Raw genomic sequence first — 25979 nt, forward strand, 5'->3', positions numbered from 1 at the left:
GGGCCCATCAATACATCAGCATTTTTTCCATGGCATATATACATCTCTGTGCCTCTATCTGCCCCATCACCTCTCATATGAGTAATGGCACAGCTCTCCCCACCAGGCTGGAACAGGTCTGACCAGGCATGGAGGCACCCCAGTGTGAGCTGGCCTGCTGTCAGGGAAGTGCTGCTTCAGGAGAAATTTGGTTATAACATATCAGGAAGGAAAAAAACCCCAACAACTCATTTACACATATGAGGTTTTTCTCCTCAGCTAGAGGAATGCAAATACCAGGCAGCTTTTACATTGCCTCCAACGGTTTGGCTGATTATCACATTTCTAATTCCAGTTCACACAATCCACACAGCACTTTCTTATTATGGATGTGCTGCTGACATGTACAAAGACTGATTAGATAGTCAGACACAAGCCAAGGAAATAATAAATAGACAACTCCACTTTTCAGAAAATTATTTTACTATGGGCACAGTTGTGTGCGGAGTTGAATTTGTCTTCAAGGCAGTCTGATCTGCCTTTTCTTTGCAAAAAGCTTTCCTGCTATTGAGTTAAATCTTCCAGATAGATAAATCACATAATAACGCTTTTTGGGTTTATCATTTTACCATCTGCTAGACAGGGAACTATTTTTGACTACCCTTATTACAGGTTCTTACAAAGCTACTTTCCTAATCCTATCAGTGAGCCAAGAAATGCTTTCCCCTTACATGTTTCACCTTGCAAATGTACCCATTCCTTGTTCATCAGTGCAGGGAAAAAAAAATATAATAAAATACACCACAAAGGCCAAGCTTGCTTCTTTTCAGGTAAGCTGTGCCTTGGGTGGCCAAGGGTTGCATACCAGAGTGGAGAATCCACAGAGGTAAATGGATGGGCTGAAGAACAAAAATAACCTTCTTTTGTGTCAAGCTCCATGGGTCAGGCCCAAGGGTGGCATCAGGGGTGGCCTTCTCCTGTCACTTATGGGCTGTGCTCAAAGGCAGCTCCATGATACAGAGGGGCAGAGTGAGCTGCAGTTACACATTGCAATAGATGACCTTGGGTTTCTACTGAGCAGGCTCAAAGAGGACTCAATAAAGCCAGAGAAAATGCAGAAAAGGCTGACAAGGTTGATTGAAGGTCCAAAGTGACTCTTCAATTTAGGAAAATAAGATGCAAGCAAAGTATTCTTTGACAGAAGCCTGTAAAATCAGGCATGGGATGGAGATGGTAAACAGGGAAGGAGCATCAGAAGCAAATACAAATAAAATACTTCTGATATATCACATTCTTAAACAGCAGAACAGGTGCTCTTGTAGTTGCTAGAAGTTTGGGTTTGAAATGAAATTGGACAAGATCCTGGAAAGAAACTATTTAAAGCCTACCAAACATCAGCTTTAGCTTAGGATGTGAGCCACAAGGTGCTGGAGGCTGGGAGAGTACAAGGGGAAACGTGTCCCTTATGCTCCTGTCCTGCTCTTGCACTACCTGTGTCAGTGGCAATTGGCACAAAAAGAGAATGACCTGGATGGATAATTGGCCTGACCTGGTACAGCTGTTCTTGTGCTTTAACTGAAAGTGAGTTTCAAAGCAGTAAAAATAGTAATGTAACCTACACCCATGCCTTTATCCTAGTGCCATCCACACGATGGTTATGATAAGACACTCTATTTTCTACAGCCTAAACTTTACCATTTGTGAAATGATACTAATGGTGCCCATCTTTTAGAGACACTCCATGATCTGCAACTGAACAAATAACACAATGAGGAGTTGCTCATGTTTTATTAGCCAAAACCTTCCAGCCAACTAAATGTGTTTCTATGTGCTGGTCCAATTAGTCAAAGGTTTATGAAAAGATCTTAAAAGAAGGGGTAATAACACATCAGGTATTAAATTTGATTTTAAGAAGCATCAACTGTTGCAGAGTATTTCTTGCCCTTTGAGGTCAAATCCTCCTTTGTGTGTTTATTTTGGGATCCAGGATGAGGGGCTCAGGCTGCTGTTGTCACAAGTGTGAAGAGTCAAGTCCAAGCTTACGTGGCCTTTTTATGGTTACAAGGTGTTGCAACAGCAGTGAGAGGATCAGACCTGGTGGATTCCTGGCTCCTGTTAGGAAAGAAGCTGGGGAGGAAAAGGCAAGCTGGAATTGTCCTGCCTGCAGGGCAGAGAGGAGGGATCCAAGCCACCTTTAAACACAGCACCGGGATAATGTCGTGTCAGCACAGCTGAGGGGCTTGCAGGGGAGCAAGGCGAATTAATAACTCCATTATGGGGCAGTTGGGAAGCTGCTGCTCTCCTTTAAATTGGCAATCAGCTAATTTAAAAGTTGGCTTCTGTGGAGTCATTTTGCACAGCAGGGCTGCAGCAGAGGCACACTCAAGTCTATGTGGTCACCCAAGGATGAGGCAGGGACACAAACCCACCTTGGCAGCTGCAGTGAGACTGAGGCTATTCCCTATCCCCACATGGACAGGAAAACTCCACTAGTATGATTTCTTCAGCCTAATTCTTTTCTAGTTTAGGATGACTTTCCTCTTCATGTGGGAGCCTCACAGATCTCATTTTTGGCTGAGAGCAGCACCAGGTGTATCATTCCAGGTCCTGACCACTCACCAGCTCCACCCAACAGAGAAGCAGCATCTCTTGATCTCCCAGAGAGTTTTGTAATTAAATATTAAAGTGCTGCTCATTCATTGTTTTCCAGGCTTTCATTTCAGCTGGCACTTCAGACCCATAATATCATCATTTATCTACAAGTCTCAGTTAAGATTACTTTTGTCAGTCTTGAGTATTTTACAGCTTTTCTGTGTTGGTCTCCTGCATCTCAAGGTTAGTTTATGCTGCTGGGATTTCTTGTATGGGTATGTTGCTGCTTTGCTTTACGCTCTGCATCAGATTGGTGTTTATTTTGAGAAAAAATGATAATAATTTACACTAAGACCCTTGTTTTCAGCCCTTAAAACTCAAACAGACTTCACACAGTCTCTCTAGTTTTCCTATTACCACTGCCCGGAAGGATCTCCACAAAGTTTTAAACAAAGACCTGGCTGATAGAGAGGAAAATCTGGTATCCTATTATAGGATAAGGGGAAAAATGGGGAAGAAAATAAACCCAAATCTGACAGCAGGAGAAAGCTGTCACCTGCTCTGGGGTATGAAGGGGAGTTTTACTGCATCTCAGTGGAAGCAGTAGCTTCTTTAGAGGCAGAAGAAGCACTTCTAGTAATCTTTCCAGCTAGTTTACTGTCATGAAAAGTTCATGTAAGGAGAATACTGGTTCTGGGTGCCCTGCTCTTTCCTACCCCAAATTTTGTAGCTGTGCCAAATCTGCTGCCAGCATGGAGCTGGGAATAAAAGCATTGGCAGGGAATTTACTGGCACTAATTCCTGCAATTTGGGAAAACTTCTGCCTTTTGGCAAATACAGCACTGGCACCTTGAGTGATGGCAACCAGCATCTCCAGAAGATCTGTGACTATTCCTGTATAAGTCTTTGAATGATATGTACAATCCATTTGCTCTCATCTCCTCCTCATTAATGCCTGTGTGTTAGAGACATCCATCCAAACGTTCATAAAGTTTTTGCTCCCCAAATTGCAGTGACAGAGGGCTGGAGTCATGCCTGGGGTGGGCTTAGAATCACAGGACCTTTTCAATGAATGATTTGCTTCTGTTTCCAAAACTTACATTCATATTTTCACACCTCCATGCCTGCTGTTTGGGAATACACTTAGGATATCTAATAACTTTGCAGGGCAGCTCCTTCACAGCTCCAAAGCTGATTAAAAAGATCATCTGGTGAAGAGAGAGGTGAGGAATATAGCTCTGGTCCCCAGATAATGTAAAAGCAGTGGATCTCAAGTGAGGTCAAAAAATGTACTAAGAACTAATTCCATATTTTGCAATAATACCCTTGAGAAGGATGGAGGGAACTGGGGATTGGTGCCACCTCTCACCCTCCCCTGTTACACAGGTGCATGACAGCATTGAAAGCTGCTTGCCTTAGTTCTTGGAAGATTAACTAAATGTAAATACACAATTTATAATACTACATAAAACAAGAATCAGAATATACAGGACAGGGGCAGTTAAGCACCTACACATTTTAATATCAGCTGTCTCTGCAAACTGTCAGCCCTAAAAGGTCATTAAAATAATCTGGCCCTTTATCAAGAGCAAACTCTTGCTGACTGATAATGCTGAATACCTGCTGCTAATTCCAGTCATCTCTACTAGCTAAATTAACCCTTTCCTGAGCATCATATGTGCTGCCTGTGATATATGAGCTGTCTTTATGTAAATTCTGTTATTTCCCCATCAAAGGCATTCTCAGTTAATTCTGTATTTCTTTAACAAACCTTTAATCTTGTTGCTGTTTTACCTTCATTGCCCTATCTTTGTGAGGATAAGATGTAAGCACTAGCTGGGTTTGGAGGAAAAATAGGATCAAGTATCATTTACACATCCCTTATAGAGGGCCCTGTCCCTATCAGGTGCCAAAACACTCAGCTCCCCTTCACTGCAACGTGAGATAGCAGCAACTTCACCAACAGCATTTGGCTTTTTTCAGGTTTGGGTCCCTCACAGGCTCCTGCAGACACCAGCAACAATTTCATAAACCAGCAGGGATTTTGATAACTTATACACAAGAGCACAGGAGGCTATCAGCTCTAGGGACAGAGCTGCAGATCTGCTGTGTGGGAAGATAAGATCCCTTATGTGTCTTAACCAGCCAAACAACATCCCACAGGGTTTCACATCCCATGTGCTGGGCGATAGCTGCAGACACATCCCTCTGATAAAAAGTCATGTCCTTTGCTAAAGCTTCAAACCCAGTGACACAGGGGGCTTCTGGATAAATAGATTCCCCTGAAATATTAGTTTTATGTGACAGATTATTCCTAAGAGGTTTCAAATGCTGCAGACTTGAGTCAATACCTGACTCCACAGCTCTTGCTATCACTGGCCCTTTTGATTTCCTTTGGTTTTCTTTCCTTGAGATCAAGGTGATCTATTTTTAGTGCAGGGGCTGGTTAAGTGAGGAGTTGCTATAGTGACAGACAGCTGATACAAACTGAGTCCCACTGCAACTCCTGGGCCTGGGAAAGGAACCCTCCCCAAGGTGGGGCAGCACCTGCAGGTGCCCAGACACTGCTCAGCTCAGGGGGCATTAAAAACTGCCCAGGACTCTCAGGGTGATGCTTCATGCACATGAAACAGCCAGAAGGCAGCCTGGGTGCCAGTTGCAGGAATCACACACATCTTGCTGCTCCTGTTGGCCCAGTGAATGTGCTGGTGTTGGTCTTCAGCTTTGCAGTGGTCCCTTTCTCCAAATCAGCTGTACAAATACATCCACCAAGAAATCACTCTGTTCTTGAATGTTCATCAGAACAACAATGATTTTGTGCCTGCGTTGAGAATTGGTGGGAAAAAGCCACAGTATTTGCAACTTCAGCTTTCCTTACAACTAAGCAACTGAGCATCACAGAAATGTTGGTTGGAAAGGATTCCAACCAACTTCTCTTCTACATCCTACTCAAAACAGGTCTGGTATCAACCAAGACTAGCTCAACCATGGCTTTGATTAGAAGACTCTTGAAAATCTCTTAGGATGGAGGCCACAGCCTCTCTAGGTTGCCTGTGCCAGTACCACATCAACCTCTTGAGGGAGTTTTTGCTGAGCCTGATCCTCCTCAGGCACAAATTCTTGCCTTGTCCTCCTTCTTTTACCATCTGCAACCACTAAGAAGAGTTTGGCTCTATCACCTTTGAAATTGCCCTTCAGAGAGCTGCAAGCTGCTAATAAAATGCACCTTATGGACAAAAAACCCCCCCAAACCCTGCCAGTTTCCCCAGCCTCTCCTTGCAGATCCCATCCAAAAAACATTTGCTGTAGGTCACAAAACATTTTGACAGCTCTTCAGGAAAACTCTCTTCAGTTTCCCAGTCTCCTTCTGTCCTTTCTGAACCAGAAATTGGGCACCTTGTTCCAGGTGCAGCCCAGCAGGCCAAGGTGGAGTGGGATCATAACCCCCTAGACTGGATTGGTCCTGATGTAACCCAGTGTGTGGCTCACCTGCTGGCAGTGCCAGCACATTTCTGGATCATTTTCCAGATTTTATCCACCACAACCCCAAGTCCTGGGGTGGCTGACTCACTGGGAGTCAGGACCCAGCACGTCCCCAGGTCCCTGGTGAACATTACCAGTCCCCTAATCCCTGGATATTATAAATTCAGTAATGCAATTAGATCCCTTGGGAAATGCCAACATTACTCCAGCTTCTCATCCTTTCAGCTCACTCCTCCTCTCAAGGAGACTGGTGCAACCCTCACCTCCCAACACCCACCCAGCTTTTGTAGTCACTCCTGCAAGACCCCTTCCATTGCAAGCTTTCCATCTCCCTCATGTCTTGGTTTGACTTGCCATCTCATTTCTGCCCGATCTGTATTTCCTAAATTGATTTATTGCCCTGCTCTTGTTTATTATCCCTAATTATACTCTACACAAGGAGTGAAAATGTCACAAATCATCTGTTCCTTCAGGAAAGGCAGGATTGTCCCTGAGTTCACTATCATGATTCCTGCTCTGACTGAAATAAAACCAGGGCCCAGATGGGCAGGATCTGTGAAACAATCCAGTGACTGTAGCTCTGAGTGTGTCAAAAGGGTCCTTGTTGCCCCACAGGGAACAGAGCACTGGGAAGCAGCTGTTTTCCAAGGACTGGGAAAAAATCTAAACAAACAACAGGATGCTATTAATTAATGCCAGCTAATTCCATCACTCCTCCTCCAGCTAAATTGCCCCAACTTTACCAAAGGAGAAGCAGAAGAAGGACAGAATGGGAACTCTCTGGTGCAAGCACTGGGCTCTGTCCTTCCACCAAGGGAGGCTGTGTGACCTTTCCAGCAGGAGAATTCAGCTGAGCCAAGCCTGCCAGCTGCACCCTGATATCTCACAGAGCAGCCCTTCATCTCCCCAGAGCAAAGCCTTCACGTGTCAGTGTGACTCTGGAATGACAATCAAATGGCTGAAACAATTTCAAGGCCTTCAATCTCACCATTATGAGCACTTTTAAGTCCTTGAACTGCTTTTAGGTTGGACAAAAATAGAGGTGAAAGTAGAAAACAGCTGAATCTTGGTAATTCCTGGGATTTGCTGATCCACTAAACCTGACAAACAAACTGCTTTAACAACATCTTTGAAATTGCACTCTTGGGCAATTCACTCAAACTTTGAGCAAGGAGTCAATAGTCCAAAAAACATTGATTTCTAATTAAACTAAAGTACCCACCTGCCTAAATGCTACTGTCAGGTGCAATTTTAGGCTGTAAAAACAGATCTGGGCTTGAAATTTGCTTTTAAAGTCTGACAAGAGGATTTGTAATATAGTTGCATGGGAGTATAAATAAATTGTGATCTAGCTTAACACATTCAAATAAGCAGAAAGTCAGTCTAGGATAACAGCTTCTCATGCAGATACTCCTTTGAAGTGAGAACCCTTGGAAAGTAAAGGGAAAGTTGGGAAAAAATTATCTCTGTGCTACTCCCAGCTGGTGTAATGAGGGTGAGAGAGGATGCATGGAAATCAGCAGTTCCAGTGATTTTTAGTGTGTAGGCTGTGACCCTCCAGCATCCATCAGGAAGGCACTCCAGGCTCTGCTCATTAAACTGAGGTGCCACATATGAAAGTCTTATCTACATTATTTTATTTCAGACTCAAAAATGAATCAGATATTTATATCAGAAGTAACAGAGATAGTGTTCTGGCCTTACATACCTATCAGAAATGACTTGTTACCTGAAGATAACAGAAGCAGAGGATGGAAAAAGGAAATATGATAAATACATAAATATTACTTGCTGTCAGAAAAAGGCAGGGTCTGCACCCTCTTTCACTCACAGTCAGTATCCAGCTTCCTTCTGCCTCAGTTTCTCCTTTTCCACTTCAGTGAACTCCTCTCCATACTTGCATTTAACATCTTTGCCCAGATTCAGTCCCAAGACTTGCTTTTAATTTCTTTCTCTCAGCAATAACATCTATCCCACTTTTCAAATAACACTATATGAACAATTGCAGAATTACAGGAAAGTGTCCTTCAGACAGTTAAAAATGAAGTTTTTCTGCCATTGTTGTGTCTGGGAGACAAACACCTGCCCCCACAAATAGCAACAAGGACCAGAACTACATGGGCTCCTCCCAGATGGATGTCTCTGCCCAAAAACCTGCCCAGTTTGTAAAGCAGCCCATCAAAAGGGAGGCCTGGCCCTGCTGCTCTCTCTCACCACGTTGTTGACAACGGCACGTCAGTGCTGAGTAATCCAGTCATTTATAGTAATACAGATATTTTGGACCAAATTTTGTGATGAGGCACACAGAGCTGCCTGGAGCAGAACTGGGAAGAAGAGTCAGTGGGCAGATTCATTTGCAGCACTGAGCTGGAAATTTGTGCCTCGAGAACACACTGTATTTTTACATGTCTAACCTGCCCTTCAGGCAAAAATAACTTCTTTGAAAATAAATTACTCAGAGAATTTGCATTCTTGGACAACTCATCATGAGGGCAGAGTCTACATCTTCTTTAAGCCTGCAAAGGGCTGCAGAGGCAGGATGCTGCACTCTGCTCAATCCACCTCCATTCCAGTTTCCACCAAAGCAGTGGAGTCTTATGGGGTTTATTACAACCTGAATTCAAGGTGCCTGCTTGAAAACACCTTGCTGTTTCTACTGCTTCATGGCAGTAAATTCAAGAGTAATTTCCCTCCCCATTCAGAATGCCCAAAGCTGTGCACAAAGCCAGGATGCGCCAGAGATCACCAGGATAGTGACTATAAGGAAGCAGAAAATGGCAAATTAAAAAGCCGCAGACATTTAATCAGGCTTGTCACTGCTTTTCTCCTTTCCAACAACCAACTATAGAAATTTCACAGCTTCCAGGTCTTGGTGCTCTCTGTAGTACAAGATTAATCAGTACTGATCAGCTGGGGCTGCACATCTTCTAAAATCACTGTCAGCTCAACAGAGCATGAAAACCAGTAGAGAAAATCATTAACAAACCAAAGCTGTCTCAGTTTCTCATGCCCTGTGTCTGGTGCTGGTGGTTTTAAGCTACTTTACTGGAGCAACAGGATTTTGCTCTTTCAGTTCATTTATGGCAGCACTGGAACATGCAGAAAATCCTTCACTCTCATTTATTTCTACAGAAATTTTTTCACTATGTTTTCCCCCCCCCCGCCTCATAACAAAAACATCCCACCAGAATGAGAAAAATAAATATCTCTGATCCTCCCACAAGCAGCACCACCCACTTTGAGGTGAAGCACTGGGTGAGCTGCAGCTCTCCAGGCTGGAAGAGAAGGAGATAAAGTCTTGTTTCATTTTAGCAATTGCTACTCCATCATGTTTCCTTTTTGCAATTGCTACTCCATCATGTTTTCTGTGCTTCATGTTTCCACTCTGCATGTCTCCCATGTTTTCTACCCCTGTTCTCAGGCTTGTCCCAATGCATGGTGATGAAAGCCAGGGTGAATTATCTGTCCCCTGGGTTTTCATCTGCACTTCAAGAAGCTGTGAAGCACCAACTCTTTGGTTTGGTGTAAGTCCCTGCCCATGGACAGCTGTGAGACCTGGTCACCTCCCATGGCCCATTACCTGCACGTGGTGATCATGGATGCAGTCACTACATCCCCATTATTGGGAAGGAAGAACATAATTTCTCTGCTCAACACACAATCCACACTCACACCCAACCCCTGGGGTCTGGGAAGGACCATGACAAGAGGCAGAAGAAGCCCCTTGAGTTTTTGACTGGGAAGGGAAGACATTTCCCTTTAGGCTGAGCATTTAAGGACACCCCACAGCACCTTCCAGATGCACTCTAGAGCCTCAGCAGCCTTCCATTCCATTCCATTCCATTCCATTCCATTCCATTCCATTCCATTCCATTCCATTCTATTCCATGGTGGTTACAGAGCCATGAGATAAAAGGTGCACTCAGCAGGTTATGGAACAACTCTGGGACTGCCTGATTCATGGGGGACTGAAACATTTTTGCTCTTTTGTTTTTTGGGGTCTGAGACATCCAGAAGGCTCACTCCTAATTTAGTCCTAATATGCACCAAATAATAACACCTTCCAGGGAAATTATCCTCAAGAGTGCTCTTGAGGTGGGACAGGACAGGGGCTGAGGGGCAGCACCAAGGTTTTGCTTGGACCTGATTCGTTGGGACTCAGCTTTGGCATCTGATGCTTAAAAACCACCTGATTAAAGTAACAAACCCCAAGAGGAGCAGCATGGGCAAAGAAGAGAAGCTCCTGGGCATTTCCATGAAGATAAAAGATGCCAAAACGAGTGTTTTGAGGCTAAATGCCCAGCACAAGGCAGCCCTGGTGCAGCCTCAGAGAAACCACATGTGCTGCAGAGTGGTTCCTTTGCTGGGCACTCATGACTTGGGTAGGGAAAAACCACTTTAGACATTATTCCTTTTGCATATGTCACTCAGTCCTTTGTGGAATACATGGTGTTCTTTAAAGGGCAGAGTAATTAGCCTCCCTGAGGTCAAAAATCTTTCCCCTTCAGAAATGCCACAGGGCCTATCCATTTACAGCACATCGGGCTGCAGTGAGAGCTGCCAGGAGGAGAAAATGCCAGAACCCTGCACAGCAGCTGCAAGAGGAAGGAGGAAACTATGCAGTGGTGACCTAGAGGCTGGAGAAATTTTGGGTAATCCCTGTTCTCAGCCCTGCCAAAATCCTATTGCATAAATCAGCTTCCCTGCTGTTTGGTGGACAGCTCAAGCTTCGAGGTCTCCCTGTTGGCTGCTCCTCTCCCAGAGCAAACTCTGGGATCCCTGCCTTCACTCCTGCTCTCATTTTCTCCTGTTCAAAAATGTTTTTCTCCTTTCCCTCTCTGTGTGTTCTCTGCTTCTGTCTGCATTCTGGTCTCCCCTTGCTGTTCACTTGGAACAAAAGGACTGTAAGGCTCCAAACCTAGGGAATTACAGAGATGACCATCCTAGCAATGCCACTCTTCATTTCTCCACCAGGATGCAACCTCTGCCCGGTGCAGAGGAGGGAAGGGGTTTAGCTCAGCTGATACACAGAAGAATGGTACTACTTGATTATTTTAGTTGCAGTGACCTGATGGCATCTAGCCCTGGGAAGCCAAGAAGCTGCACTGGCCCAATCCTATTTACAAGGACTGGAGAATTCTTCCTAAAAACACTTATGGAAGTGGCCAAGAAAAATAAAAAAATTACAAATTCAACCGGTCTGGGTATCAGATTACCCCTTTTGGGTAAATATCAGGGGATATTTTCCTCTTGTTTCCTTTTCCACCCCTTTTCTGAATACAATCCAAGCTCATTTAGCAACAGGGATGCTGCTGCCATTCATTTCTCACCCCTGATGGTAGATGACAACCAAATGGGATGTGCTGGTGTGTGATTAACCCTGAGGAGCCACCAAGCCTGGCTGCTACCAGCACTCCTGCACACATTAATACTGGTCATAAAACCTGCTGAGTGCCAGCAGTTCCCTTGAGAGCTGCTCAGAAAGTGTTTCTTGAGGCCTAATAGCTACAAGATACAGATTAAATGTAACAAATAGTGCAAAGTTTTTGTTTTCACACTTCCCTGCAATTAATTAAGGCCATTGGGGTGGGGAGCATGAGGGGAAGGCATTTGCAAATGTGTTAACCTGTTCCCTGGAAGGAGCCCAGACTGTTGGGATGGCAGAGGCAAACCCCACAGCAGGGCATCCAAGGAAGGCAGTAACTCAGACAAATCCCATTTGATTTTCCCCACCCTTGTGACTCAGTATTTCTCTGTTGATGATGGAAGTGCAGGGAGCTGACCTGGTCACGCTGTTACAAGAATGGCATCTGCAAAATCTGTGGAATAAAAACTGTGCTGAAAACTCGTCCTGTCTATTACTGGAGTGGGCTACAAAGCTGGAAAATTAGGAATTTAGGAAGGAGCAAGTATTTTGGCACTGCTGGCACTATACTTCCAATTTTTCAATATAACTCTGTCACAAAAAGTACAGTTCATATCGTCAGGTTTTTTGGTGCAGAACAAATTATTTTCTCCATGGAGGGAGTTGAGGACAGGGTTTAGAGTTAGACTCAGAGGAAGCAGACATGCAACACTATGTTTAGTGTTTCCAGCAGTGAATCCTTTTGCAGATACTGGCTATTCCCCTCTGTTGATGAAACCACAATTAGACAGTGAATTAGTGGTCCAGAGTGCCATTGAATATTCAATCAACAAATTGCATGTATGTTTCTATTTATTCTACATGAGAATTTATGATGTTTAATCAGAAATTTGGGAAGGAATTTTATGTCTTTAAAGACATAAAATCTTTAAATTTTATGTCTTTAAGATAAATAATAAGATAAATAATATTTATATATTTAGGATAAATAAATATTCCCTTTCTTGTTGCATAAACCCTGTGACCTGTCTTTGTGCATGTTGCTGACACTGTGAAATTCCACAGACCTGGGTCATTTCTCATTCACATCACCTTGACCTTCCTACCACTCCCAATGAAACCCTCAGGTGGGTTTAGGGAAATGCAAACAGGACACAGTAAACAGTTTCAGATTTAAAATCACTTAACTGTACACAACAGGAACAAAGGGAGAAGTGTTTGCAAAGATTACAACTTAAAAATTACACAATCAACCACTAAATAAATTGGAAAACATTAAATAGAAAACCAAACTCTCTGGGCAGCCACCCATCCACCAGCTGTAATTCCCCATCACTAAATGTACATGTATGTTTCCACATTGTTCATTTGGTCCAACACTGCTCCTACTTCCATCATTCTGCTGGATTTGACACAGTGACTCCAGATCAATTGAGAGTAAAAAAGTCTTGCCTACCTTTGTACATATCAGCCTCCCTAAACAGAGCCTTATCCAGCTGATTCAGTGTAACATCAGTTTTAACCCTCTTAGTCACAGAACAGAATTGCTCAGTAACACTCATAGTTTTCAGAGAAACAGCTACCATGAGCATTAGGAAATGCATTAAAATTGGTATTTCTCCATTATTAAGACAACAGCCAGATCCTGTTGAAAAATCCCTTTGCTTCTGACCAGCTGATCCCTGTGTGACACACAGATACTCTCTGACACACACACCTCAGCTCTTTCAAAACTCAAACCCTATATGAGTAATGAGAGTCTTATCTTTTTAATTCCTATTTCCCAAAAATAGCCATTTCTTTAGTTTAGTTTCCCATCTTCCAGCAACCACATTAGCCAATAAGTACAACTTCTCCATACTCATTGGTTATTTACATACAGGAAAGAAATAGCAGGAGAAAAGTAATGCTTTTAAAAAATAGCAGATTAGAGCAATGGACAAAGTAATCTTTTAAAAATAGCAGATTAGAGCAATGGACAAAGTAATCTTTTAAAAATAGCAGATTAGAGCAATGGACAATAACCTCAGCACCTGTATTGGAGCTAATACTCAGTGACCAGGAAAAGCTTTTGATTAAGAGAGAACGGTCCCTAATTGCAACTCAAACACAATTGTACTGATAACTGCAGTATTGGAAAGATGGTTTTAAATGCATTAGTTATGAGATTGATAAGAATTTTTCTCTACTTAAAATTCATGTTTCAATAGGTATTATTAGGCCTAACTTAGAACTTAGTAATTATTGTTCATTTAAAGTGACATCAGGCAGCAGCCCTTTCTGAATGCCATAGGATTTACTGCAAAATTTCCTGTACCACCACTCTTTTCCTAAAGGTTATGGCTGATGTGTGTTACAGGTATCAGCTCAGAATTTCATCTCTGGTGTAAACCAACACCAAAATAACCTCCACACAACAAATGCACAATTCAGTAGGTGAAACTGGGGAGCACAACACTGTTGCTCAATTATTCACTATCCCCCTCTCCCAAAGAGCAGTGTCCCTCCTTGCTGGAAGCAGGGGCTCCTTACCAGCCAGGCCCTGGGGGTCGGAGTGGCGCCTTTCCAAGATTTTGCATCGCTCCTTTCTCTTCTTGCTCCCTCTGAAGCTGCCAAAACGCTTCATGAGCTGCAGCATGCACTTGCGTGGCGGCAGCTGGCGCTCATGCCCGGCGTCGGAGGAAAGCACAAGGGGCAAGGCGAGGTGTTGCTCACACCAAAAGCCCAGGTGTGAGAAAAGAACTCTCCAGAAAGACAGTGTGGCTGCAGAAGAAGGCCAGCTGGGCAGCAGCTCAGCTCTGAGGTGCCTGGCTGTGGTCTTTGTGGAGAGCTGTCCTGCAGCAGGCTGCCGACCCTTGCCTGCCAGGCGCTTCCAGCCGTAATTCCGGCATACAGTGACTGCCCTGGACACGGGGAGAAGTTCAAAGTCTGCCCAGCTTGCAGCCACAGAGCTCTTATACATCAGCTGTCAGAAGCCTTGGAGACCAAAACATTTCCCAGTGGATCAGCTCGTGTGGAAAAGGTCAGGAGCCGCCTGATAAGCTCCCTTGTTCAGGAACTCCTGACGGAGCGAAGGAGCCACCAGCCCTCTGGAGGGGAACCGTCACGTGCGGCTGGGCATGACCACCCTTCCAGCAGGCTGTAAAAGGAAACCACCCCTGGACAGACAATTCCTGGCAGCAGCGTCCCAGGCACACTGGCACCACGATGTGACATCACCCAACTATTTTGATTCACGTGTGCTGGGTCCTGGGAGGGACAGGAGAGCCCAGCTGACTGTCCCTGAGCTCCGGAATGCCCAACTCTCCACAGCTAATGACTGATGGATTCATGGCATCCAGCTCCTGCCAATTCATAAAAAGAAGGCTGATACTTTCTGGAAACTGTAGCTGGAGCTTCTCTGTGACGTGCCCTCCCCATGCTGCGCATATCCCTGTGCTCAGTGCAGATTGCTCTGTCCAAATTTGCTTTCTGCAAAGCAAAAGGCACCAGCACAGCTGTTTGTAACCCAGCTAAATCCCCCTCGTAGTCTTTTCAATGAGACAAACATGCACGAGGCTGTTGCTCATCCCAATCAGCCAGGCTGTGTGATGATGTTTGGCTCTGAGGCTGTGCATTTAGAGCTGTTTATTTTAGGAAAGGGTTGATCATCGTGGGCTGGATCTTGAGCAGCTGGAGAGGGGGGTAAGTGTGATCCAAGGCACAGTCAAACCATTGTAGCCAACCTTCCTAAGATCATAGTAAATGCTCTGTTAAATCAAAAGCTTTTTTTAAAGTTACAGAGCATCAGCCTTTCCTCTGGACACCATTGGATTGTGAGGCTCAACTCTTTCAAAAATCAACCCCCATATGAGTAATGAGAGTCTTATATTTCTAATTCCTAGGGGGAATTGAAGCTTTCACCTTTTTCCTCTACAAAGAAACATGACTTCTTCCTTGTGCCCATGATTGCTTCTGGGACTTAATATCATTAGGAAGAAAAACAAAGCCCAGCCTTGAATGCTGCAGAAAAGGCCTTGATCAACACAGACTCCTTGCAGGCTCTAGTTTTTCAGAAATATGCATTAATGTAAGGATGCCTTGGGCCTTCAGGGCCCCAAGAATATGTGCAGAGGTGACAGCAGGTTCCTCTGTCATCCTCGGCTACCAGAGGCTCCCCCAAGTCTACCCTGCAGAACGTGGAAGAAGACAGTACAGAGGACACCTTTGTTCTTTCACCTAGCAACCAAAACAATCAAATTATTACCAAGACACTTAATTATGTTCCACACAAGGCTCCGAACTGATATCCAAGTGAAGCACAATGATAATTAACGTGAAGCTGTTCTCAGACTTTCCCCTTCTGACTAGTCCTCCCACTCTCCTTACCCTCATCTCTGTGGCCTATTTCAGCTCTGCAAGTGAATATCCTGCTGCTTTTAACCAGATAATCCTTGGCATAAAATCCCCTGTCAGCACAGTGTGTTTACAAAGCCCCTTCTCCAGCCCCTCCCTTGAGGCTCACTGTTCACCTAGCACAGAGGAGAAGCAAATGGAGCAATGAGTTGAGGAATTAGCAGGGGAAAGTGCCTGTGTTACTTGAATTTTTGGTTTAATGTAGCTGTAAAAAGCCTTAAGCTCTGCACATCCCATCTGGGTTTGTGTGACTGTTGGGGTTCCTGCTGCTGGTTCCCCGACTTCTTGGACTCTGGCTGGGCCCTCCCAGGGGGCTCCTCTGTTGGGGGAGACCCTCCTGGAGTGGTCTTGTGTCAGGAAAGAGAGATGCACTGGGTTTTTTCAGTCTCCAGGTTCTTGTTTATTGTGATCTTATCTGGAGTTCTGCACACTGTCCACACCAGGCTCAGTGCGCTGGAAAAGCACCAAAAAATGGCCAACAATCTCTTGTTCCAAGGTCTTTTAAAGCTAAACTATCCAATGAAGAACTGACACCTGGATTATTTCCCTTTTAACCCAATAATTGATCCCACAGAGCTGCAATGTGGACTTTTCTGCCCAATTACAAAATGCCAAACAAACCCATGGAGAAGGAAGAAGAAGCACGAGGAAGAAGCCCAGGATGACACCCTGGCCCTCCATCTTGCTTCCATCCACAACACACTAAAAATCCCAAACCCTAAATTTCCCACCCAAGTGATACACCTACACTACTCTCTACAATCTACTTCACACCCTAGTGGATTCTGGTCTATTCTGGAGTTTAAGAAACTTTCTCCATGAATGAGGGTCAAAGTCAGTGCTCCCCTGGGGGTCAGGGCACCTCAGAGCAGACAGGGAAACATTCCCAGTGCCCTGGGTTTCCACATGTGACCACCACATTTACCTCTGCACTGTCCCCTCCCTTCCCTCTCCATGGTCATGGCACCACCACTGAGACAGCAGCTGCCCTGGGACAAGCTCTGCCTCTCCCCACAAGCACATTTCAAGTGCTGGTTCTCAATCCATTCCCATAAGTACTTTCCATTGGAAAACCAGCTCTCCCAAACCAAACCAGGATTCTCCTTGCTGCAAACTAAGCCTAGTCATCCTTCTCTCCCCATGCACAGGGAGAACAGTGTTCCTTTCTGATCCAGAGTCACCCCTGGCATATTTGACAACAGTTATTTAGTTCCCTGTCCGGTCTTTACTTGGCCAAAACCCCAGGAAGTGTTGCCTACACCCCCAGTGCAGTCTGAACCTCAAGCTCCCTCTATTTCAGAAAAGCATTCCTCATTCTTCAGTGTCCAAAGGATTGCTAGGAATGACTTAATGTTATCAGAAAGCAAAAAATTTAAATCCCTTTTTAATGAGATAAGAATTGCTATGGCTTCAGCATGGAAACAGCCCCTTTTTTGATGGAAACCAAGGATAAATGGTCACTGATGACCTTTTCAAGCAGGGCCATTGCACCAGGAGGGCTCATTTCCCCTTATTAAGGGAAGCAGCAAGACTCTAATGTTTCTACACAGAGCTACTAGAAAATGAAACAATACTGTTTAACAACTGACTTTCACAGTAATTTGTTAAAAAAGCACTAAGTGTTTTGAGTAAAATCAGTCTGTCTCCCACAGCTAATGGTCTAGCAGATACTTGCACATTTACACCAGGTACTACATCTTCTTAATGATTCCAGTGCAAGGATCTTGTAAAACTAATAATAAAAAGCTGTGCTTCAAAGTGTTCCTTTGGGGCCATCTATGTTCTGGAGATTGAAAGCACAAATCCCTTCCATCCCCTCCAAGCAACCATGAAATGTACACTTGTCAAGCCACATTAATTAGTTATCCCATATTATGATTTTTTAGCTGCATAAGGATAACACCATGCCCCACCAAAAATCCTACACAAACTCACTCTGAGAGATACCAAGCAATGGGCAGCTTAATAAAATTATTTTTGAGGAAGAAGCAAAGAAACACTGGTATATGTGAGTGAAACACTTCCCTAATCCCATTATATCTGCAGAGTTCAGCAGATCTCAGCCCAAAAACCCCCATCCCTGCCTGGGCTCCCTCTTTTTGATGCTTTTTGCTTTTAAGTTCTCCATCTCTCAGGATAAAAGAACCTGCCCCCAGTGATTTACCACAACTCCTCAGGCACAAACATGACAAAAATATTTTATTCTCTGGATGTGATGTGAAGGTTTGTTCTATGAGGTAGAATTGAGTGTTCAGATTTGGTCACCAGGCAGAAAATACAGAAGATGCCATCACACCAAACAAGTGCAGACATCAGAGCTTTGAAACACAAACTGATTCATCCATTTTACAGAGGTGTAAATTTTGTGCCATGGGGGAAATACTTTAAAAACCTGTATTTCAAACCATTTCCTCAGTTGCCTTTTTAACAGGAGCTTGAGCCTGATATACAAACACAGCAGCAAAACACAGGGAAGGCAGTGGGGGCCAGTAAATGCTATCTAATTTATTTTCATGTGAAAATGGAAAAAACAATGTTTTCCTCCTCGAAATTTAAGAGCTCATTTAGCTCAAAACAGGAAGGCTGAGAGGAATATGTATCCCCTCAGTGACAATTACTGTTTGAACTGGCTGCTGGCTGCAAATCAGCAAAACCAAGTATTTCCCTTTCCTCACTGCTGAGAATTTCCTCGTTCAAAATGCCCTCTGTTTTTGTCATTGCTAAGAGAAATAAAGTTCAGATCCATGCTCAGAAAGGTAAAGCATGAATCATGCTTGCATTTCTACATGGATCATGTTTCTCTGCCATGTTGTCCTAAAAGTTTCCCCTAAATTGGATTTTTTTTTCCCCTAATTTTCATTTTTTAAACTCTACAAAATGATGTTGGCAAAATTGAACATTTTAATGCTGTCAGTGGTGCTGGCACATGCTTACACATCTTGCAACACCAGACTGATCTTAACTGCAACCATACTTCATATAAATAGAAAATGTGGAAAATATTTCAAAATAACATGCAAATAAATATGTAAAAGAGACCTTTGCTCTAAAAAAAAAGCCACTCAAGTCCAGCTGATGCAATGCAGAGTAACAAAAAGCCTGTGTAGCCTGAGCACCATTTGCTGGCTGATTGAACAGAACATATAGCCCATGTTCTCAAAGAGAAACACAAACTACCACTTTCTCCATCTGCTCCAAGCCCAGCTCACACCCCATAAAAGAATTGCAAGTTTATGACTCCAAGCTGGGCTCAATTATTTCCCATAATCATAACCAAGTGTTTCTCTGTAACAAGCTTTCATCCCCCTTTTTTAATACTACTTCATGCTGCTTTCACTATACATTAAGAAAGATTTCAATCTCTAAAAAATCTGTTAGAAAAATCTAAAAGTTTAATTTCACTTCTTTCCAGCAGTCCCCTAAGGTGCACACTGCATTCCCCAGAACTCTTGGTAAATTACTTATAAATTACATCCTGGCATCTTTGTGATGTTTTTCTATCCTACCTTTCCAGAGCTTCTAACACAAACCAGCAGCAATGGTAGTGTTGGCATAATTGTGATTTCTAGCAAGGAAAACACTTTTTCATACCCAGAGTGCCTATCCCAGAAGAGCAATAAGCTGGGACTGATGACTGTGATCCCATCCAAATGATAATTTTATCATTTCCCCACATCCTTCTAATAAACTTGGTGCATATGTTTCCAGCACTCACTTCAGCAATTTCACATCTATTGTGAAAAACTGAGCTGTTTTTAAATGCATCACAATCTGGCTGTGCTCAAAACACCAAAACATTATTCAATCCAGGAAGTACAAGATGTCTGATGACAACACCACTTCTAAAATTTAGTGAGTTCTCAGCTGAAGAAAAACATCTCAGCAGTAACTTCTACAAAAGAAGAAGAAGAAAAAAAAGAAACAGCAGAGATAATAAATTCCTTAGAAGCATTTTCCACTTGGGCTATTCTCATGTCTTCTTGCTTCTCTATCTTCTTGCTTCTCTGAAGTCTTTCAAATATATTGATCCACAAAAGCATGAGAAAAAGATAGAATTCACAAATCTCCTTTTTGTTCTCTTCTTGTCCTCCTTTCTTTACTGCTTCTTCAATTCTCATGCAGAATTGGAACAGATTAAATGATGCTAAAGTTAAAATGGGCATTGTAGGGCCTTCAGTTTAAATTAAAGTCTTAAAACCACCATTGAACGCAACACAAAGAGAATGTCAGCAAATGAAATAAGACAGAGATTGCCCCAAAAAAGTAATATGTTAGGGATGGCCAGTACCTGAAAAGTGAAATTTATACAACTACCCCAATACTCAAAGAGTAAAAGAGACTAAAAACTCAGAGCACCCCACAACTCTACAGAAATACAGACCTGCACTGGGAGAGGAGAGGAGAGGAGAGGAGAGGAGAGGAGAGGAGAGGAGAGGAGAGGAGAGGAGAGGAGAGGAGAGGAGAGGAGAGGAGAGGAGAGGAGAGGAGAGGAGAGGAGAGGAGAGGAGAGGAGAGGAGAGGAGAGGAGAGGAGAGGAGAGGAGAGGAGAGGAGAGGAGAGGAGAGAGGACTCACTGAGTTAGCAACAGCTGGCACCAGTGCTCAGCTGTCCTTGCATGTCAACCCTACACAAACCAGTCACCCCAGAATGACCCATTGCTATGTCACAGTGGATGAAATAAAGCCATAAACATGCTATATTTATATTACATACATAAAATCAGAGACAGTGGCCAGCAGCATCCTATTAGACCTGTGAGACAGCACAGAAATGCTGACTGAAGAGAAAATTGAGCCACACCTTGAAAAGCTAAATGCTTAGATAAGGCTTGAGAAGCCTTTCCCATTCCTGACTCCAGCAGTTTCACCAATTACTCTCCCACTCTTCACTGATTAAAAATGGATCTCATGGCCCAGCTGCAAGGGAGTAGCAGCTTCCAGAGGAATGAAACATTCCCCACCAATCTCAAGGGCAAAGGAGGATTTGTGTGTCTCTCCTTCTCTTTGATGCTCTGATGGTGCAGAAGAACCTGAAACCTACATTGAGGTCACCTATAGGTGTTTACACAAATGTTATTTTGGCAGTGAGAGCAGGGTCTTGTAGCAGTCAGCTCAGTTGCTCATTGAACTCAAGCTCAAAACTCACAGAATCCCAAGGACAAGCCAGGGTATCCATGGGAAGGACTTGAACAATTATACAGCCACTGCCAGTCTGGTTACACCAATGGCCAAGGACACTGCACAGGACTCCATCCTGATGAACTGAACACAGCAGTGATACCAAGAGGGAAAATCCCTACAGGATCACCCAACACTGCATTCTTAATACAAGTGGAATTGCTCCAGCCAGGGGAATGCAATAGAAAGGGAGGAATCCTCTATGTAGGGGGGACTGCACTGAAATCCATCCTGCACAGTCTTTTTGAATTGCAGCAAATCCCTTCATCTGTTTGTTCAAGCTTTAGTAAAATACAGTAGACCTTTTCTTAAAAAACAATACAAGGGATTTAAAAAAAATCCCAAACTTGCACCAAAACCACCAAAAAACCTAGAAAAAATAAAAACCAAATGACCCCACCCCCCTCGGCAAAAAAACCCCAAAGCCCAAAACCAAAAAGAAAAACCCAAAAATGCCCCCCCAAAAAACCAACAACACAAAATAAAAAAACAAAACAAAACAAAAAAAAAACCAACCAAAACCAACCAAACAAACAGAAAAACCAAACCACCAAACAAAAAAAAAACCCAAACCAAAACAAAACAAAATGCCACAGAAAATAAATCTAGGAAAAAAACACCTCAAGATCTGTCTTCATTTTCTACTTTTACTTTTCCAAGAAATTAATGATTCAGAAGCATGATTAGTTTTAAGCAAAGCAATAAAGCCAAGTGCTTTGCATGCTTTAATGTTATAATAACTGAACAACTGGCAAATCAGCTCTGCTAACTTCCCAGGATAAACCTTTCAGGAACCACCATCATCTTCTATATAGATAAAGATATAAATAGATATAGATAGATATAGATAGATATAGATCTATAGAGAGGAAGTTTACTAGGATTAGTTTTCCAAATATGCCAGAAGAGATGGTAATATAGAGAGAAAATATACATTGTCACACTCATGAGGTCTGGAAGAGAAAATCTTTCTGGTTTCTTTTTCCAGGTGTTGTTGTTGTTTGTTTTAATGGGGTTTGTTTTACATTTTTTGCACCCATATCACGCTGAGCAATTTTGATAGCAAAAGAAACTTAACTGACTTTAAAGAGAGATGAAAGCACTGTGAGAAAGACAAGACTGCAGCTTTTTGAGGTGGTACAGAGGCACCTTAACAATCTCCAAAGCTACAGAAGGGACGAAGAAAGAGACAGTGGACGTGTCTGGGAAAACTGGATTGTTTTACTCTTCACAATGATCTAGAAACCACCCAAGTATTTCCCATTTATTGATGATTCTACCAATTTAACTGTCAAATTGGAAAAAAAGGATCCCCAGGATCCAGCTAAAAAGCTGCTGTGACTGTGGGAGCCACAATCTTACAATTCAAAGGACAGTGTGGAACAGCTTGGGTGGTGAAAAGTTCCCTGTTCATTCATTGTATGAGTGAAAACACCAAGAACTGTAAAGTTCAGAGTTGTTATTTTTAGGATTGTGTGAAAAATCTCAGTGGGTTGGCTGGGACCAACGCAGACATGAACTAGAGAAAGCTTTGAGTCTTTATTCCTCGAGATGACAGAAGGGCTGGAAACCTGGGAGCTACAAGGCAGCAAGAAAATATTCCTGGAAAAGCCAACCCTGCCAGTCTGCACACACAATACCTGGCAGGAGAAAAAACAGTCTGGAACTTTTCACAGCAGCTGATGATAAAGGAAGAGACTGGAAAGGCTGTCAGCTGTGTCCCTGGGGGTCTGCTTGAAAGCCATGGTGGGAAAGGGGCAGCACCACTGCCACTCCTTACACAGTGTTTCCCTGGTCATTTGTGCTTTAGGATCCCCTTTTGAATCAGAGGACCAGTGCTCAGGCACTTCCCAGCTGACACTCAGTTTGCAGCCAGCATCTTTCCCTGCTCACCTCCCCAAAACACACTGAGCCTCAGATTGAGAGACTTCTGGACTCATGGAATCTCTTTAGTGGGACTTAGCTCAGCAATACATTGGGCCAATCACAATACCGTTTGTACCTTGTCAAGTAAATTGAAAATTATCTAAAATAGTACCACAGATGACCAGAATTTGTTGTAGAGAGCCATCAGATCCCCAGATCTTGTCAAGGTTCAGGCAGTGGCTTCAGTGCTTAAAGCAGAAAGCACTCTACCCAGTAGCTCTCCTGTCACTAAGCCTTAAATTCCACATCAAGAAACAAAGCAGAAGCTCACTGTTATGGTCACAGAGCTCTGGAAATATCCAGCAGCAGAGACTCTTGAATTTCTTGGTCTGCCCCAAAAGACTCCTGCATCCTTAGTCCCTCCCTCAGGTGCCTCTGCTCTCAGGGGCACATTTCTAACACAGGCCTGGGAGCTCTCTCCCACCTGGTGCAGTTCTGGCTCTCAGAGTTGCCTAAAACAGCCTGTAAATACCTACCCATGTTCCAGACTGAACACTTTTGTTATTATTACATATTTGTGTAAAAAACCCACTCCATCATCACCTGGCAGCTGGCAATAAAGGCTGGCAAATCTGATCCTCAGCTTATTTGCAAACACGTCACTGGAGCAAAAAGAACTATTAAAACCTCTGTGCTAACAGACACAAACAGAAATTACTGCTCCAAGCCACATATTCCTTTAAACCAGGTAGGTTGTTTCCAGTCATAATAAAATACTTTCAGAGCAGAGGAGGGGAAGAAGAAACACTGAAATGGGACTGAATATGGCATTAATAAACTTTGGTTTTATGCTAAACTCTGCTATCAGGCAACTGCACAGCCAGGAAAAACCCACATCATCTCTGGGAGAGCTTCAGATGAAAATCTGTTTTCAGATGTTACTGCACTGCAAGAGTCTCATCCTTAGACTAATCCTTTTTGTACTCCTATTAACCAGAAAGTTAATTAAAAATCTTAAGGAAATGTAGACCCACAGCAGAAGAAGTAGATTTTTACAGTGACCACAGGTTTCTGGCTTGCCTCCCTGTTTATTTGCTGCCTGTATCCATTACAAGCCTATGGGTTCATAGGCAAACAGCAAAAATTCCTGTGTCTTCAGGAATTGCTCAGAGAGGGATAAGTGCAGGGGGGAAAGCACCAACCCTCAGCCCAAGAGACCAAACTTCCACTGGCCTCAGCAGCAAAACCCAGGCTCATTGCCAGCAAAACTGAGCTTCTCAAGATGTCTTTAAATTAATTTCTGAGAGGTTTTCTTCCTGCACGTGTTAAAAGATGTGACACAAGTTCCTGTGCCAAGCACAGCACTGGCTAGGAAGGTCCTGCTGATCTTTGAATCAGAGCCCTCAACACCACCAGCCTAAATCAGCCCTTCAAATTCCCCCTGCACCCTTCAGTTCTCCCTACTTACAGCCACCTGCTACAAAATTCACGCTCTTAAACTACAATAATTAATGATAAAAAAAAAATTAATTCATCAAAACATGGAGAGGATCCACTCAAGTTACTGGATAAAGCTTTGGGGAAAGTCCCTGAGCTGGTCCACAGTGAAGAATGAAGCTCTTCAACAGTTTTAACTGCTCAGCTCCAAGAAAATTGCCACTGTGTTAACAATACCAGCACAAAGCCACTTGCATTTCTCTAAGGACATGGCAAACCAGTGTCCTTTCTTCCCAGCACTGAGCCCACCAGGCTGCACCCACCAGTCCCATCTGACCCCATTAAGGCTGCAAATCAAGGGCTTCTCCCCCTCCTACATTACCATTATTAGTGTATTAATAAAGTTCTTAACCTCATTTACCTCCTTGGCTTTTGCACCATGCAAAAAGAACAAGGAAAGAAGAGCTGGAGGCTTCCTTAGCACAGTAAAGGGCTCCTCTAATCCTGCAACCTTTGGTGAAGGAGCAGAAATTGCTTATAAATAGCTCAGTTGAACATGATTCCTTCCCCAGTGCACAGCAAATATCTGTGTCCAAGGCAGAGGATAAGAAACTTTGGGGAAACAAAGTGCCAGGTTTAGAGAGAAACACAAGTTCCTAGCCATGAACTCATCACAGGATTTTTCCCTCAGAATTTTTGCAAGATGTGCATGTGCTGTGTGCTGCTGAGCCCCACACATGCTGGATGGACAAGAAAGTAATTTCTAAGAATTTCAGTGATGTCAGGCATTTTCTTTTTTTAATGTGACCATAAAGTGGCAAAAGCTGTCAGTGGCACTGGCAGTAGCTTAACAAGAAATGTTGACGTTGCCTGGATACTGAGTCCTGCTCCAGCCTCGGATTTGCCTGCATGTCTGCACTTGACAGGAGTAACTCCTTGGGATTTTAGGTTTTCTTTAATATTTTGAGATCTGTGCAAATATCTCTCCTTTTTCAGATCCCTCCTTCTCTCTCCTCCCCCACTTTTCAGCTTTGTAAAATACAAACTAATTCCTCAACCATAGTAAAGCCATAAATAAGAAGCCATAAAAATATTTTTTCTACCCCCTTTTTTTTCCCCTCCAGGTTAATCTTTTCAGTTATATAAACACTTTATAAAAATAGCATGGCAAAAGTATATGAGAATCTTTTTATGTGATTAAGACTTGCTCCTTCTTTGCCAGTGACAGTATTTCATGCCTTGCATTTGCCACTGCTGAGATTTGCTCAGCTGTCTCTCTGTGACCTCCAAAGCAGAAGGCAGCAGAATTTAACATTGCTTCTCATGGAGAGCTCACAGTAAATCACTGCTGGTGGCTGTGATTCCCAATCCATGGAGTCTTGGGGAAAAAAAGAGCATTATTAAGTACCTGCTAATTTTTTGTTACAGTGGATGGATTCCAGGTTTTCACGAATGGCAAAAATCCAGCTACTCCAAAGGGAAGTTAATTTTTCCCAGTCTTTCCCTTTATTGCTGTTCTGCTCGCAATCTGATTTGTGCTTTAGTGTTTGGAGAAAAGAGTTCTGGATGCCATTTAATGAAGTATTGTAGTGTTTTATGATCCTTTATGGTAAAGGATTTGGAAGGACTTTGGAGAGCTTCATGCAGAAAGAGAAACAGGACCAAAGTGCATATATAAAATACAG

General features: G+C 43.3%; 1 protein-coding gene across 5 annotated transcripts in view; it reads right to left on the reverse strand.

Annotated features, from left to right (window-relative positions):
* The window catches only part of PRKAG2 (protein kinase AMP-activated non-catalytic subunit gamma 2), a 216945-nt gene that overhangs the window by 98004 nt on the left and 92962 nt on the right, over window positions 1-25979 (reverse strand). The window contains exon 1 of one of the 5 annotated variants that reach the window (XM_077189133.1): window positions 13952-14754. The exons of the other annotated variants lie outside the window; for them this stretch is intronic. Coding sequence (XP_077045248.1) covers window positions 13952-14381 — 430 coding nt within the window. The 5' untranslated portion in view covers window positions 14382-14754. Of the gene's footprint in view, window positions 1-13951; window positions 14755-25979 lie in introns of those variants that run through there. 5 annotated transcript variants of the gene reach the window in all.

This window comes from Agelaius phoeniceus, chromosome 1 (genome assembly GCF_051311805.1).
Source record: "Agelaius phoeniceus isolate bAgePho1 chromosome 1, bAgePho1.hap1, whole genome shotgun sequence".
Taxonomy (NCBI): domain Eukaryota; kingdom Metazoa; phylum Chordata; class Aves; order Passeriformes; family Icteridae; genus Agelaius; species Agelaius phoeniceus.